General features: G+C 48.0%; 1 protein-coding gene across 1 annotated transcript in view; it reads left to right on the top strand.

The window, feature by feature from the left end:
• The first annotated feature begins 473 nt into the window (after positions 1-473).
• The window catches only part of PRSS55 (serine protease 55), a 43,198-nt gene continuing 25,624 nt past the window's right edge, over positions 474-18,047 (top strand). Inside the window, exons 1-5 of the mRNA XM_061132116.1 lie at positions 474-528; positions 1,821-2,013; positions 3,858-4,108; positions 5,616-5,758; positions 13,248-13,439. Of these exons, the coding sequence (XP_060988099.1) occupies positions 474-528; positions 1,821-2,013; positions 3,858-4,108; positions 5,616-5,758; positions 13,248-13,439 (834 nt within the window). The remainder of the gene's footprint in view (positions 529-1,820; positions 2,014-3,857; positions 4,109-5,615; positions 5,759-13,247; positions 13,440-18,047) is intronic.

The raw sequence follows: 18,047 nt of genomic DNA, 5'->3' as shown, positions 1-18,047 counted from the left end.
GGCCTGAGTGGGGAACTCCGTGGGCACCTGGACTGCCCAGGGTTTGGGTGACGCAGACTTCAGGGTATCTCTGAGCGCCTGCCTGAGTGCCTCCTGTTTCCAAGGCTGCAGCCAGCAGCCCCTGGCACAGGTCTTCTGCTCACACTCACTGTGGGGGTGGCAGGGGGGCGCTGAGCCTTAAAAAATGCCGGGTGTGACGGGGGCCACCCAGGCACCCCCCACCCCGAGGATGTGAAGGGAGGGCTGTGCACACATCAGGAGGGGAAGCTCAGTCAAGGAGGCATCTAGAATGAGGCTCATCTCAGAAGCAGAGTGGCCAGAGGAGAAGCCTGCATGACTCGGCCTGGGTTCTCAGACCCGCTGCCCATTGTGACATCACTGGAGGGGGTGGCTCTGACCCGGAGGCCTTGACAGCGTCATTGTCCTCAGCCCTGGCCTCCGTCACCTCCAGGCCGACAGCCATGCCCAGGGCCATGCTCCTGTGGTCCCTTTCGCTGCTCATGTCCCAGGTCAGGGATGCACACCTCGGTATGTGGACACCTGCCCGGGGCCTGAATGACTCTCCAAGTGGGGCTGGGTGTGACCCCAGCACTGCTCCTTCCCTTCCATCCTGCCAGGAGCCCGAGGGACAAAGGGACAGCTCTTATTGTCCTTTAGTCCCTCAGTCGTGTCTGACTCTGTGACCCCATGGACTGTAGCCCGCCAGGCTCTTCTGTCCCTGGGATTCTCCAGCCAAGAATACTGGAGTGGGTTGCCATTTCCTTCTCCAGCAGATCTTCCTGATCCAGGGATCAATCCTGAGTCTCCTGCATTGCAGGCAGATTCTTTACCACTGGGAAGCCCAAGGAGCAGCTCACAAATAAGTTAATGGCCACTAAAAGGCCAGCTCACAAGAGCAGTGGCTTCTGTACCCCACATGCCCCTCCTGGAAACCACTTCCCTTGCTCCTTGTCTTGTGCCAGCCCCAAGTTGCAGCTTGAGAACTCTTAGTTGTGGTATGTGGGAGCTAGTTCCCCGACCAGGGATTGAACCCCAATCCCCCTGCATTGGGAACGCCTGGGAAGTCCCACAAATGCTTTATCTTATAATTCTTTAGGACTTCCACATGGGCCTCACTGGTCTAAGATCAGGGTGTCAGCAGGACTGTGCTTCTACTGGAAGCTTTAGAGGGAGTGTATTAACTGGGGTTTTCTGACTTCTAGAGGTCATCAGTATCCCTTGGCTTGTGGCCCCTTCCTTCATCTTCAAAGCCAGCAATATTGCACCTCTCCAAGCCTTTCTCCTATAGTCACATCCCTCTCCTTCTGCTGTCCTCCACCACCCTTAGGGGCCAGTGTGACTACAGTGGGCCTACTCAGGTTATCCAAGACACTCTCCCCATTTTAAGATCAGATGATTAGCAACTTTCATTCCACCTTCAAAGTCCCCTTTGCCTCATAAGACAACATATTCATGAGTTCCAAATCATGGTCCATTAGGACATGGACATCTTTTGAGAGGGAGGCATTATTCTGCCAAGCACTACAGGTTGGTCTGGGCAGGTATTCCCTCTGATTTCTCCTGGATGAAAGCAGAAACTAGCACGGTAAAGTGACTTGCTTATCTGGAAGGGGGACAGAGTCAACACTTTTGATCATGTCACAGGCTCTGGGAAACAAAAGTGAAGCCTCTGTTGGCTTACTCGTGTTTCTAAGGTGCTTCACTGGGCCAGCCTCAGTTTCCCCATTTCTAGAATGGGTATAATGATAGCTACTTATGGATCTCCTATAGGTATTGACTAAGTGTTGCATCTTTTGCCTTCCTTTCTCTCATTCTACCAGAATGTGGTGAAAGACCCATGTTTGCAGGAGGAGCTCAGTATTCCAGAATCACAGGAGGGATAGAGGCTGGGGTGGGTGAGTTTCCATGGCAGGTGAGTGTTCAGGCAAGAAATGAACATATCTGTGGTGGCGCCATCCTCAACGAGTGGTGGATTATCACGGCGGCTCACTGCTTTTACCCTGAGCAGTTACCGTAAGTACTGAGTTCATCCCATCTCTTCTGACAGTGTGTGCCCCGGGGCACCCCACACTCAGCCAAGCCTGATTGCCCAGGGGAGTTCTGGAGTTGCTGCATCCCGAATCAGACATTACCACCCACTACCTTCCACCCTGGGGATTGGTCTGTCTACCTCTCCTGTGACATTCAAGTCCTTTTAGGTGGAAGTTCTCCAAATTCTGGAGGTCTCGGTTCCTGGGCCATCTGACACCTGACTTCCCTGCCCTGTGTAGAGTTTTCTCTGCATTCCAGGAGACTGGTGGAAAATAGAGCATTTAGTGATCACAAATCATGTTCTAAGAAACCATGTGCATTAACTGATTTAATTATGTATACACCAACCCTGAGGAAGGCAGAATGAATTGCTCCCTTTGAACTCATTAGATCTTACAACAACCCTGGGGCAGCTAAAATGAACATCTTTATTTTATAGGGAAGGAAACTGAAGCCCAGTAAGGTTGGGTGATTCACCCAAGGTACACATCTAGCAGACAAAAAAGTAGCGTTTAAATCCACTTCTAGCACTTGTAATTTTCTGCTCCACCATCTCATGAAAGATTGAAGATACATAGAAAGATGAACTTTAAAGGGTTAATCAAAACCACAGGGAAAGTTTCACCCTGGGGTGACCAAGGAAACTGGTTGCGTCTGCTCCTATGGGATACTTAGGGATTGGAAAGTTCCTGGCCATTCTGCCTGGAAGGAAATTCCTGAAGAGTCTTTCTGCTTCATCAGTGGCAATACGTCTTGCATGCTAAGTTGCTTCAGTCATATCTGACTCTTCGTGGCCCAAAGGACAGTAGCCGCCAGGCTCCTCTGTCCATGGGATTCTCCAGGCAAGAATACTGAAGTGGGTTGCCACGCCCTCCTCCAGGAGGTCGTCCCAACCCAGGTATCAAACCTGAGTCTCTTAAGTCTCTTGCATTGGCAGGTGAGTTCTTTACCACTAGGGCCACCGGGGAAGCCCCATCAATGGCAAATCTAGATTAAATTCCATTCTTGATTCTTGCATGGGCCTTCTATATATGTGTACAAGAGTTTATTTCTAAGAGAGAAGTTGTAGAATCATAGGGCTGTACATCTTCAAGTTTATTAGAAGACATCAAATGATTTTTCAAAATGGTTGCACCAATTTAAACTTCCCCCAATGGTATATAAGTGTTAAAATCATCAGCAATACTTGCTACTTTTTCAGAACTTTTAATTTTTGCTTTTCTGATAGGCGTGGAAGACTATTATCTTTGTGGTCATAATTTGTATTTTTCTTACTACTGCTACATTGATATTTTCAAGTTTATTGGTATATTTTCTCTCCTAAATGACTGTTCGAGCTTTGACAGTTTTTTATTTGTAGAATCTCTTTATATATTCTGAATATTTAACTTTGGTCAGTTGTGTATGTTGCAAGCAAACAAAATCTGAGTCTCTAAGTTGCTGGTACACAGGTTGATATCAGAATCCCTTACCTATCTGAGGGCTAGTTTGTGTCTGCCAGTGTCTGATCTATGCTAAGTGGTCTTTTGTGGGCTCCTTGGGCAGGTGGTTGAGGGGCAAAGCTAAGTCCTGCCTTTGCCCAGCGAGGCAGGACTGTCTCATTCAGGTCTCTGGGATGATGCTGGAGCACCAAGGCAGCTGTGGTCCCACACTGGTTGTTTCACCTTCCTTCTCTACCTTTTACAAATGCTCGCAACCTCTGAGAAACAGCCCCAGGAGGACAAGTCCAGAAGGCTAGTAGGACCATGTGGGGTTTAGGGTTTAGCCGTAGCAGATTCTGGGCCCCCTGTGACTTTCCTCCCTCTCTGGTTCTCTGCCTCCACCAGGCCCACAGAACTGAGAGTTGTGCTGGGAACCAATAGCCTAACCAGCCCATCCCTGGAGATAGAGGGAGTCACAACCGTCATTCTTCACAAGGACTTTCAAAGAGTCAACATGGACAATGACATCGCTCTACTGATGCTGGACAAGCCCATCACGTTCAACGAGCTGAAACAACCCATCTGCCTGCCCATGCAGCCTGGCCTCTCCAAGTGGCACAATTGCTGGGTGGCAGGATGGGGGCAGGTCAAATCCGGTACGTCACAGCTCAGCATCTCCTGGGTGCAGCATCACTGGCATCTGAGGACGGGCCAGTAAACCTAGAGGAGAAGGCTAAAGAGAGAGCGAGCTGAGGAAGGGAGGGTGAGGGGCTTGCCTCAGGGCTAATCCCTGAACACGAGAAACCCAGGGAGGCCTGATCTCAGCCTCTTCCAAGTTACCAAGGAAACACCCCCCAGCCCCCGCCAAGGCTCAGCGCTGAGATGCCAGGTGTGGGCATCCCTGGGTGTGGTCCTCCCTTGCCAGCCAGCGCACAACCGTCTTGTTGGCAGCATTGAATGCAAAACCTCCTGCCTGCCAGGGGCTCCCTGCTCTGGTGTCTCTCATCTCCCTGATTCATGCACGCATGCTTTCCACCTGATTCCTACAGGCATTCAAGACACCTGCCCTGGCCTAGACTTTAGATGGTCCTGGAGTGTTGCCCATCCATTCTTAGAAGTGAATCTGTTCTTGTTACCTGTCAATACATTGTCACTTGGCCCAGATAGGAGGAGCTGGACCAGGGTATAAAGGGATTATGAAAGTCCTCACTGAACTGTCCCCAAAGAAAACTCAATAACATAGGTGTGGGAGGCATGGGAACAGCACAGCACTAGTTCAGGCCTGAACAAGACTACAGGTCCTTAGGGGATGCTTTGCAAGAAGCTGGGGTCCAAAACACAGTAGGTATTTCAGGAGTTTAGTGACCAGAGGGTAATTGGTGTTAACGCTGATTCAGGGCTTCAGACATGACTCAAAATTTAGGAGTGAGGAAGAGGCAGGTGGGTTCCTGCAAAATTAAAAATATGCAATAAGAATAAGACTTTTGAAATCTCCGTGTGGTCAGAGTTAATGAGATGGAGACAAATCCAGACAAATTCCTGGAAGCTGGCAGTCCAGGAAGGGCCTTGGCAAACCCCCTGTCGAACCTGTCAACAGCTGACAGAAAACAACAAAATTCTGTAAAGCAATTATCCTTCAATTGACAAATCGTTAAATTAGAAAAAAAAAAAAAGACTCTCTACCAACCTACCCTGTCTTTGTCTGGGGGACCTGAGAGTTTCTCACTGAGAGTGCAAACCCAGTTGCAGTGGCAATGTATCAGAAGTGCCAAACTCACATAACAGAGAGGGAGGCTAGGCAAATATGGCTTGAAGAGGTGGGACTATGTAAGAACTGATCAACAGCCAGTTCTAAGAAGTCAGGTCGGTGGAAGCTGGAGCCAAGATGGAAGTCTTCCTGGAGGCAGGAATAGGATTTTGAATGGGAGGAATAATTTACATAGATGGGGACTTGTTTGGAAGAGCCTGGGCCGATGGAATGAGTAAATTTCAAGGGATTACTGGAAGGATGTGGAGAATGAGGTTCTGTGAAAATGTGAAAAAAAGGGTGGCTGGGTGGCTGGTGGGCTGCTGGGCTGGATGGCCTGGGGCCCACTCGGTTGCATCAGCAGCACTGGGGCTGGAGTCCAGTGACCGTGCTAACGGGCCTTCTCCGTGGTTCAGGTCTCAACGAGGCTATGGAAACTGAGCTGTTGAAAGCGCCCATGACCATAATGAACTGGGACACGTGTTTTAAGGAATTTCCCAAACTTACCAAAAACATGCTATGTGCTGGATACGAGAATGAGAGCTACGATTCTTGCCAGGTAACTTGGGGGTACCTGGGATGGCACAGTGCATCCCCTGGGCTGGCCAGTGCAAAGGGGAAGCAGACAGTAAGAGTCTGGGGAAAGTGTGGGAATCAGAAACTAACTTCCTCTGCTTGTAAGGACAGGAGAGATTCATCTTGGGAGTGCTCACTTGAGGAGCCCATTTAGTCCTACTCATCAGTTGGGCAGCAGATCTGGTCACTGGTGTGAAACTGCAAGTGTGGATGTTAGACGCTCTATGAGTGACAAAAAGGCTGTCTCATGCAAAGGCTGTGAGGTAGGAAAGAGTGAACTCTAGCAGCAATGGCATCTGTTTTAGAAGGTGTCCCCTCTATGGTGAACATTGTGAGGACCATAGAGAGATACAGAACCAATGTCACACAAGCCTTGTGTTTTCCCCATATCCTTGACAATTTGAAACATTTCAAAACAAAACAAGATAATTGGAACTTCTAGTTCTGGAAAAGATGAAGTAGACACATTTCTCTTGATCCCTCTCTCTAAATACAGTTGAAAGCCCTGGACATTATATTGTGAAACAAAAGTAAAGGCTCCAGAAGGGAAAGAGAAGATGAAATTGGAAACAAATATCCTACTACTTAAGGCATGATACAGCAGTGAATTCCCTGGGTTTTCTTTTCGCCTCTTACCTCCCAGCCTGGATCATCATACATTCAGTTCAGTTCAGTTCAGTTCAGTCGCTCAGTCGTGTCCGACTCTTTGCGACCCCATGAATCGCAGCACAACAAGCCTCCCTGTCCATCACCAACTCCCGGAGTCCACCCAAACCCATGTCCATTGAGTCGGTGATGCCATCCAGCCATTTCATTCTCTGTCATCCCCTTCTCCTCCTGCCTCCAATCCCTCCCAGCATCAGGGTCTTTTCCAATGAGTCAACTCTTCACATGAGGTGGCCAAAGTATTGGAGTTTCAGCTTCAGCATCAGTCCCATAGTACATTAGGGCACTGTATTTCCTAGGACCAGCTGGGGGGAAATGCCAATGGTCATAATACAAACTAACAAAATAAAACAAGAGAGACTTCCTCTCTCTGGAGGAAAAGAAAGGACAATCTAGCAAGGCAGAAACTATTTAACAATAATCCTTCTACTCCAGCAATATACCAGGAAAACCCCCCATAGCACTCCTACCCCAGCAAGCAAGGTCTAGGGGACAATCTCACCCTCCCCACTTCTGCCCACCATGGTGGTGTCGGAGGAGGCTGAATGGAAAGGCAGGACCTTACTATCTAGCCATACGAGCCATCCTCTGTTCCCCTCGGTGTCAGCAGAAGCCACATGAGGAACTGGGGCTCCCACCCAGTAGCAGTCACACTCCTGTTCCTTCCCTTGGTGTCATTGCTGGCCTGAGTGGGGTTCTTGACTTCTACCCCGATTTAATGGAAAAGAGTTGGCATCCCCCTTCCCCCACTCCAGTTTCATAAGAAGCCTGTTAAAACAGGTGATTCATATGAGAACCACAATCCTGTAACCTAATACTCAAGATGCTATCTGTAATAGAATAGAGAGTTGAATTAATATACATGGATTCCATTTATTAATGCACACAAGATAAGGAAAAATAAAACTAAAAATCTGAGTAAAGAACTTTTGGGGGGACTTCCCTGGTAGTCCAACTGCTGAGACTCTGTGCTCCCAATGCAGGGAGCCTGGGTTCAGTCCCGGGTCAGGGAACTAGATCCCACATGCCACAAAAGCTAAGAGTTTGTATGCCCAACAAAAAGATCCCTCATGGGGCAACTAAGATCTAAGTAAATAAATGTCTAAAAATTAAAAACAAAGCCAAGCAGCTTGCTTTAAAAAAGTCTTTTTTTGAAAAATTGAGAACTATGAATTCCTGGAGTAAATTCAATTAAAACATGAAATGAATCATGCACTTAAAATGTAAAACTATACAAATTATTTAGGAAAAGATAAATCTTTGGGACATAGAGTAACACCAAAAACATAACTCATAAGAAGAAAAATTGATCAACTGGACCTCATCAAAATTTAAAAAGACCATATTAAGAGGATGAGGAAAGAACTTCCCTGGTGGTCCAGTGGCTAAGACTCCGTGCTCCCAAGGCCAGGGGCCTGGGTTCAATCCCTGGTTGGGGAATTAGATCCCACATGCTTCAACTAAAACATGGCAAAGTCAAATAAAAATAATTTTTTAAAAAAGGGGATGAGGGAGGGGATATATTGTACAGCAGAGACTGACACATCATAAAACAATTATACTCAAATAATATATATATATAAAATAAATTAAAACTGAGAGGATGAAATTACAAGCTATTGATTCGGAGGTAATATCCAACAAAGGAACTATGCTTAGAATATATAAAGCACTCTCAAACTCACAAGCAGAAAAACAAACTACCCAGTGCAAAAATGGGCAAAGGACGAGGACATTTTGTTGAAGAGGATATACAGATGGCAAATAAAATGGAGAGATGTTCAATGTCATTCGTCATCAAGAAAATGCAAATTGAACTACAATCAGAAAATGCAAATTAAAACTACTACACACCTCAGAATGGTTAAAATTAAAAAAGAAAAATAGTAACACCAGATGCTGACAAGAACGCAGAGAAACTGGATCATGAATACATTGCTAGAGGCAGGAGTCGGGGGTGGGGCAGGGTTTAAAATAATTTAATCACTCTGAAAATCAATTTTGTAGTTTTTAAAAAACTGAAGGTGTTCTTGCCTTATAACCCAGCAAATGCCATTCCTGGGCATTTATTCCAGGTTTTGTGTTCACACAAAAAACCATGCAGGAGTGCTTATAGCAGATCTACTCATCATAGATTGAAATTGGAAGCAAACATCCTACAAGATGTGAATAACTGAATATGCTGTGGTACATCCGTACCATGCGATACCACTCAGCTGTGACAAGATGCAATCTATCAAACTATTGATATAGCAATGACATGGATGTGCCCAGAGATTTGTGCTGTGTGCAACAAGCTGACCCCAAAGGTCCCACACTGTGTGATTCCATTTACATAAAACTCCTGAAATGACAAAATTAAAGAAAGGGAGAATAGGTTAGTGTTATTGTTCTATACATACTTCTGCAAGATGGTCTCACTGGGGGAAACTTGTAAAGGGTATGTCGGATCCCTCTGTATTATTTCTTTCAACTGCACATGAATCTACAGTTACACATAAGATAACAAAGAGAAGACAACTCTTCCCAATTTGCTGCGCTGTGTTATGCTCAGTGATGTCCAAATCTTTTTGACCCCATGGACTATAGTCCACCAGGCTCCTCTGTCCATGGGATTTTCCCAGTAGGAATACTGGAATAGATTGCCATTTCCTTCTCCAGGGGATCTTCTTGACTCAGGGATCAAACCTGCATCTCTTGCATCTCAGCAACAAGGATTAAAAGAAAATCTTGGATCCTAGCCATGTCACAGACCTAGGGAGCAGCCAGTTCATGTTGCAGGAGGAGACAAAGGAGTCCAATAGCAATAGAAAAGGGGGAAAACAACATTTAGTAGAACTGGGAGAAAGTCCCAGAGGCTTGAAACAGCATCGTATGTTCAGGGAACTTTCAATATTTCAGAAGCCAGAAGTAACAGGGGATGAGTGTGGAGAGGCAAGCAGAGCAAGATCACCAGGGTGGGTGGCCATGCGCGGAGACCAGGGTTGACCCAGGCTTTTGCCCCTGCTGTTCACCCAAGAATATAAGACTCAAGTCCCATCAGTATGCATACCTATCTTTTCCATCTCTCTGATTTATCACCATCCGATATTCAAATGGCCAAAGCCAACAATGGCAACACAAGTGTCAAGATGATATTTTCTGTGGCTACCATCTGGAGTTTAGGATTTTTTGCTTAAATCTCTCCCTTATCAAAATGTACTTTAATGAAAGCTTCTAAAATTAACTTTCTATAACTTGAGTGCTATAAATAAATGTGCTGTTATCATTTTAAGCCCTTTTTAAAATAAATCATGATGCGAAAAGTTTCACTCTCTGTTTAGAAAGCTTTCTGTTGCTGATAATCAGCTGACAGTGATCTGGGTAAGGAAAGTTTTCTGAAATTATATAATATTATCATCACTTAAAACCAGATAAACCAGACAAGAAAATCCCTTAGGCTTTAAAAATAATTGCCCTTAAAAATAAAATCACACTTTTAAACTTAGCAAAGTTGGGGGAAAAAATGTAATCACATAATGAAGGGAAATTATAATTGGATTATGAAAACATTGAAATATGTCCAAAGTAATAGCAAGATTATGCTATCCTTAAAATACAAATTAAAATAGAATCAATTGAATTTTGTGGTTTACTTTTTCCAGCACATTTCCTCTTTGTAATCCCCTATCAATTACACTGTTTAAAACATTCAACTTAAAAAAATCAGTGGCACAATCCAGCAAAATATATAATCAAATAGGTCCCCGGCTAGCTATGCAGTAGTTCTTGTGAAGGACCAACAGCCGTCAGAGAAACAGGCATCACCTTGCTACACAGTTTTCTTGTCCATCTCCTCAATCCTGGCAGAAATGTCGTCTTATTCATGGTTGGCCAGTGTCTCAAACAGTGCCTGGCATGGCAAATACTCAACAAAAATGTCTGCCAAAGAGATGAACCTTCCTAGGAAGCTGAAAACTGCCTGTAATATAACAGTAATCTTAGCGGAGGGGACATCCAAGAGAGAGACCGCGGTGGACAGTGGTTAAGAGCTGGCAGCAAACTGGGCTGTCAGGCAATGTGGTCACGGGGCTGCCAGGCTGAGTTGGAGGTCAACCTGAGCTATTGGGTTGGCCAAAGAATTTGTTCAGGTTTTCCTGTAAGCTATTATGAACGAACATTTCGACCAGCCCAATACTCTCTTTAAAGATCTTTTTTAAAAATTTTTTGAGCAGTTTGAGGTTCATAGCAAAATTGAGAGGAAGGTAGAGAGATTTTCCATACCCCCCCTGCCCCTCCCCACATGCGTCATCTCCCCTGTTATCAGCATCCCCATCAGAGTGGTACCTGTGTTATAACTGATGAACCTGCACTGATGCATCACAATCACCCCAAGCCCATGGTTTGTATATGCATTCATTCTTGGTATTGCCCAGTCTGTGATTAAACAAATAATGACATGCACCATAATGGATGGCACCACAGAGTATTTTCACTGTCCTGGGCTACTTGCCAGGGTGTTATGAACCCGTCATCACCCATGATACTTGCATAAAAGTCTTATTTCACCCCATAGAGCCTTAGACTTTTAGAGCCAGAAAGACATGTAAAAAAAAAAAAATGTTTAATTGCATCTGTTTCACAGATGAGAAAACATGGTTATTTTAATCATCAATCATCCTCTTCACTATCTGAATGGATCCGAAGCAGTGTAATAACTTCACAGCTCTTTCACACGTATTCAATAATTTCATTCTCTCCAACTACCCTGTAAAATGGGTGAGGGAAAGTCTCACTCTCTCTGAGAAAATAGAAATTTCAGAATTTAAGTGATTTGCCTGAGGTAGTGGGGCCAGGCTGGAAGCCAGGTCATGTGCTTCTCGCAAAACAGACAGAATGATCATGTGATGTAATCAACATGGCGATGAACTTAGCAGGTTCTGGGGTCAGTATGTCTCTAACCAGACCAGTCTCTGGCTACCAGCCTTAGTCTCGAAACAAAGTTCCTATTACGTGGACTGTCATTAGTCCTGGGTCCTTGCTGCCTGAGGCCAGATCCTCCTCTATGATAATCCTTCCTGCCTTTCCTAGAGAAAGAGAAGAAAATTAAAGGCTCTATGCATGAAAGAACATAAATTTACAGATGTCCCTCTGGAGTTTCAGCAGTCTAAGAAAGGATCCTCTGCTTCCTAAATATACAAGTAGTATTTGTAATGCGTGCATGGGAAGTCATTTCAGTCGTGTCCAACTCTGTGCGACCCTGTGGACTCTAGCCCTCCAGGCGCCTCTGTCCATGGGATTCTCCAGGCAAGAATACTGGAGTGGGTTGCCATGCCCCTCTCCAGGGGATCTTTCCAACCCAGGGATTGAACCCAAGCCTCTCATGTATCCTGAATTGGCAGGCAGGTTCTTTACCACTAAGGTCACCTGGGAACCCTAGTGGTAAATAAATACTAATATATTTCTAGGGCATTTACTACATAGAATTTACCCTATGCCAAGTGATTTATAGATTTTTTAAATTTCACTGCCAGCACTCTTGGGAAATACTTGGTAGTATCTCCATTATAACGATGCAGAAACAGGCTTAGAAGTTACGTTTCCAAGCATTGTTCTCTCCCAGTTATGTAAGGAAATAATCAGTATATTAAATAGGCTTTTTAATAATATTCATACCATCATAACATGAAGAAAAATGATTAAAAAGAGCACTTATGGAAGGGGCTGTTTGAGTGGAAGTCCTATTGATTTGGTTCTCATCCCATGACCCTGAACTAGAAGTCACACAAAGAAAAGCACGCACTGGAACTTCCCTGGGGGTCCAGTGGTTACAACTCTGCACTTCCACTGCAGTAGGCATGGGCCTTGGACGTCACGTCCAGGAAGTGCTGATCCTCTTCCTCATCCTTAAGAGTTCATATAAGATCTCACTCATTCCAGTCCCTTGTTTATGATCATGGAATAGGAGGCCATCCGTCCGGTAAGAAAGGAAGATGGTTTGAACGACTGTAGCCACCAACCCACCCCCCTCGCGGGAGGGAAAGAACATATGCTTGGCATCAGGAAGGCTTGGTTACAACTTTGGCCCCAACACCATGTAACCCTGAGAAAGCCATTCATCCGCCTTAAGCCTCATTTTCCCTCTATTAATACGGACAAAAGGAAGCCATATCCACGTGTGGGACACGGTGCAGACTGGATACATATTTTCTATATAAATAGATAATTCTCTGAGTCATAGACCCATGTGATTCCACCCTGGAGGAGCCACGCATTCAAAAAAGCTTAGCTCACATGCCCCCTGCAAACACCCACACCACAGGATTAAAAAGAGACATACTTCACCCGCACGCCTCTGGAAGAACATCAAAGGAGACCCAGTTCCTACCCACAGCCCCAGCCGCAGCCTGTTTTCCTTCCTTCCCTTCTGTCCAGCGTTTCTGATTTAAGACCCGCAAAACGGGTCCCTACTCTTGCTCAGCCTGGGCAGCTCCGCGTTCCAGCTCCCCGCCTTGGTGTTGCACGTGGAATGGAGTCCTCCTCTCGCCAGCCCTCCGCCTCCGCCTCCCTCCCCGGCCCCGCCCCAGTCGCCGCCTGAACCCTGCAGACCACCACAGTTCGTGGGGGTGGGCTGAGCAGGGCCGCCGCCCCACGCCCACGACGGCTGCCGGGAGGCCGGGATGCGGCGGGCGCTGACTGGCAGGGACTTGACTTCGCTCGCTGGCTCGGAGTCGGGAGGCTCCTGAGTCCTGCGCCGTGAGCGAGCCGGGCTGTCCGCAGAACAGCTGAGACGGGGCTCGCCGCTGATCCGTGTTCTCTGTCCGCAGGGCGACAGCGGGGGGCCCCTAGCCTGCACCCAGGAATCTGGCAAGAAGTGGTACCACGTGGGCATCATCAGCTGGGGAAGGTCCTGTGGCCTGAAGAACACTCCAGGGATATACACCCTGTTAGAAAACTACCACTCCTGGATTAAGACGGTGACTGAGCTAGAGGGAAGGCCCTTTCGTGCTGGGCAAATGGTAGGGAGTTCCAAAGAAAAAGCAAAGGTCTCTCGCGCCTCACAATTCCCGAAGCCAGGCGGCCCCACATTCTGGCTGCTCCCCTGCCTTCTGCCCTATGTGACGTTCTAAGCTATTTTTCTACTAATAATAAAACAGATGCTATTCTTTAATCAAGGAGGACGTGTGAATATGAGCCGCCAGCAGGGGGACTGACTACAGATTAGAGGCTAAGGGCTTAGAACTGAGGCTGCGGACAGCGGAACCAGAAGTCAGGCGGGCTGGAGAGTTTAGGGACTGGTCTTTGAGTCCCTGTAGTACTCATGACGCTTTTCATTGCAGATGAGTTACAAGCTCAAACCATCTAAAGCCAGAAAGTGTTGCTTATAGGTGTGCATAACAGAAAAAAAACAAAACAAAATCGAAAAACAAGAGTGGTGTGTTGGTTGCCTTCAGGTTTATGGCTGGACCCAGGAGCTCAGCAGTTGTTAACCAGGACTGTTTCTCAAAAGGGCTTCCAAGAAATGACCACAATGACCACTAGTACCTTCCGTTTGTATCCTACCAGCTTAGCAGCTCCCAAAGAGAGAGAGCCATGTTCCTGATAGTTCCAGCAAAACCCCTTGGTCTCCCTCACTTGACACAGAGGCCCATGCCCATTGCCGCTCCAATCGCTGCGGCACATTCCTAGGCTAGGCCTGAGTCACGTGCCCACAGGAGGCAGGAAAGGGCCAGCCACCTAGAACAGTGTGCCCTGATAGTGAGTGCGGGAAATCCGGATGCTGGGGACACATCATTGGGTCTGGATACTGGAGATGCCCCTTGATACTGGACCTTCTGGCTGACCAATCTCTTGGACAGTCGAATCTCAGGCGTTCAGGAGTGCCTGAAGGAATGACGTCCAGAGACCATTGCTTTCAGACCACTGGAGGCAGCAGGGTTAGAGTGGGACAAGGGAGATCTGGCAAGTGTTTTCTCTCACAAGCTCTTTCTGCAGAAGTAGCACCCATGCTGTAGATCAGGGAAAAGCCCAAGATTCCCTTCAAAGCTTTTCTTGTATCTTGTATCTTGTATCTTGAGTCGGAGCCCAGGGCACCCAGTAGGGACTGAAGCCAGAGGGAAGAGGCATAAGGCAGCACGGAGCTGTTCAGTCTTATCTTGAGAGGCAAGAATCCTGGAGTGGGTTGCCGATTTCCTCCTCCAGGGGATTTTCAGGACTCAGGGATCGAACACTCATCTCAGCAGGTGGATTCTTTACCAACTGAGCCACCTGGAAAGCCCTTTTCACCCTAACCTTGGGAACAACTTCATTTTGGACTCGAGGGAGGAGAGGGAGAGAGTGACAGGCGGAGCAGGGCAGGCGGGCGGGCGGAGAAGGAGGTGGGATGGATGAGGGGTGGGGTGGGTGGAGGTGCGGAGGGCGAAGGATCCGTGTTTCCTGCCATCTCTGCTGTCCATCATCCCCTCCTGGAGGGGAAATCAGCATTCCTCCCTCTGGTCCTCTCCCCAAATGTTCTGTATTTAGAAAAGAAAGAGCAAACCCTGACAAATGCATATTGTTTTCCAACTAAAAATGCCACATCCGCTTCCGCCCCCACACAGATGTCAGCCCCTCTTCCTGGCTGCCCGGGTGTTGGTGTCGCCGGCCCAGGCACTCTGCCACCGCCCCTGGCATGGCCCGCTGTGAGCGCAGATGGAGCCCACGAACTGGACGGCTGGCCTCCCCTTGAGGTCGCCTGGTTTCTGAGAAACAGATTCTCTGCAATTTCTCTCAGGAGAAGCATTTCCAGCTCAAAACTCTTCTGTCCTCCTCTCCCACCTCCCGCACCCCTCCCTGCCACACACACACACACAGCTCACTTGTTTGGAAAGTGCCCGCTCAGGGTCTTAGTCATGGCCGACCCTTTGCAGCCCCCTGGACTGTAGCCCACCAGGCTCCTCCGTCCATGGGATTCTCCAGGCACAAATACTGGAGTGGATTGCCATTTCCTTCTCCAGGGGATCTTCCCCACCCAGGGATCGAACCTGTGTCTCCTGCATTGGCAGGTAGATTCTTTACCACTGAGCCACCCGGGAGGCCTGAACCTTTTATTCTTCCTGTTGAAAAGCACCTTCTCACCCAACCCTTTTGCCTATGGACGTGAAAGGGCAGAGAGGACCACTCGCACTGCTCAGATGAGGAAGCTGAGGCTCTGAGAAGAAAAGGCGTTCACTGAGAGTGAAGAGGGCTAAGAGCCAGGGCTGGGGGGAGGCGTGCGGGAGACCCCAGTGTGCCCCGGGAGCCCCTCGCCCCACCGTGGCATGAGTTCTAATTCCACGGCTCCCTTGCTTCGGAAGTCAGGAACGCTCAGAGTCCACAGCCTCCTGGCTCGCAGCTGAGTGACTCTGAACAGGCAGAACACACACGGTGCAACTCTGCTTGTTACTGAAGTCTGCCGTGTGCAGAATAACTCCTATATGCCAACCACACTTTTAAATACTCCTCTGTGTATTAAGATTCCCCCTCAGGGGACTTCCCTAGTGATCCAGTGGCCTAGACGCTGCACTTCCAATGCAAGGGGTGTGGGTCCCATCCCTGATTGCAGAAATAAGATCCAACGTGCCATGCAGCCTGATCAAAAAAATAAAAACCCTCATCCTCAGAATTGTTGTGTTGTATGAGTCACTCAGTCATGTCCAGCTCTTTGGAACCCCAGGGACTCTAGTCCACCAGACTCCTCTGTCCATGGGATTCTCCAGGCAAGAATACTGGAGTGGGTTGCCATGCCCTCCTCCAGGGGATCATCCTGATCCAGGGATGGAACCTGGGTCTCCTGCATTGCAGGCAGATTCTTTACCACTATGCCACCAGGGAAGCTCCCCTCCCCCCCCCAAAAAAAATCCCCCCTCATCTTCACAGTAGCCCTAGGATTCAGATCTGCCACTGGGCCTTGTTTACAGATTGAGGAAACCATGGCCTGTGGTCACAGGGCTCCGAGGGGGTGAGACTCTATTCACCCCAGCCTGTCTGGTCTAGACGGAGGTAGCCCTGAGCCCTTGGGTCACCCTGCCTCTGGACACTGTCCAAGACAAGGACATGGCCCCACGGGTCTGATACCTGGGTTCAGGTATCACTCACTCTTTGAGGAATTGGATCCAGCTGGTTCAAATTCTGTGTCCTCCCGGTCAAAGGGATTTCTAGAGAAGGTTAGAGAGTAAAAATCCATGATTTCACGTTGCAAAGACTGTCAAGGCAGTACATCAGCTCTTTATCCTGGACCCTGGAAGAGCAATGGGACAGTGAAGGAGGCTCCCACTTGCTCTTAAGCCATCGGTCGATAAACCACTCAGTCACACACAGTGTTAGGCACCCACGTGCCCTTAGGTCCAGGCATATCACTATGATCAAGGCAGACATGGTGAATGCCTCTTTGGAGCTTGCACCGGGGTAGGGAAGCCAGCAGTGGACAGGAGATGACAGGGGGGCGAATCTCACTAAGGGCAAGCCCAGCGTTCATGTTGCTAACATCCTCTCTTTTAGTTGGAGTATAGTTGCTTTGCAGGGTGTGTTAGCCTCTGCTGTACCACCACCTGAATCAGCGGTGTGTGTGCATGCGTCCCCTCCCTCTCCAGCCTCCCTCTCACCCTCTCGGTCATCACAAAACACCGAACTGAGCTTCCTGTACCATACAGTGGCTTCCCCCTAGCCGTCCAGCTCACCCACGGCAGGGCTTCCCTGGGGGCTCAGCTGGTAAGGAATCCGCCTGCAATGCGGGAGACCTGGGTTCGACCCTTGGATTGGGAAGATCCCCTAGAGAAGGCAACACCCACTCCACTGACTATACTGGACTGTATAGTCCACAGGGTCGCAAAGAGTTGGACACGACCGAGCAACTTTCACTTTCACTTTACACAAGGCAATGTATAGATGTCAAGGCTGCTCTCTCGGTTCATCCCACCTTCTCCTTCCCCTCCCTGTGTCCGCAAGCCCAGTCCGTTCTCTGAGTCTGCAACATTCTCCAGTTCCTACGGCAGTCAAGGGGGCTCTGTGCTCTAAGCTGTTTGTTTGCAGTCATCTCAAAGAGCAAGATGAGCAATGGATATGCTCCGCTTGCGTTGCTGGGGTGAGTAGAGTACTGGGGACAGACACAAACCTGCAGACAGTGAGAGGACAGGATGATCTACTTAAGAAAGGGCGTGTGGTCCCGCGGAAAAGATGACGATGGAAAGGGCAGGGGTCTAACCTGGGGACCATTGCCTCATGCCGCCTTTGGAGGTACCTGGTCCCCTACACTCATCCCAAGGCCACTACACAATACAGGACGGCAGGCTTTTAACAATGACATTCAACCAACGTGAGATGGTGAGAACACAGGAAGGGCTGGCCCTTGCTAAACAAAGAATAAGACAGACAAGCTTTCTGAACGACTCACCGTCAAAGCTTTGTGCAGCCCGACAAAACACTCTGCATTCAGAATAAATACAGATTTCACTCCAGAAACTTTGAGGTGCATCGGAGGTCTTCACTGGAAGGTTTCTTGAAGGGGAGAAGAAGAGAGAACGTTAGATTCACATCCACACTTGACACAAGTCATCTGGTAGCAGCCCTCTTTCCCAAAATGCACATTTCACATCAGCTGCTCAGCTTCA

Source organism: Dama dama, chromosome 29 (assembly GCF_033118175.1).
Source record: "Dama dama isolate Ldn47 chromosome 29, ASM3311817v1, whole genome shotgun sequence".
In the NCBI taxonomy this organism is placed as follows: domain Eukaryota; kingdom Metazoa; phylum Chordata; class Mammalia; order Artiodactyla; family Cervidae; genus Dama; species Dama dama.
Note: the sequence above shows the minus strand (reverse complement) of the source record. Positions and strands in the feature narration are given on the sequence as shown.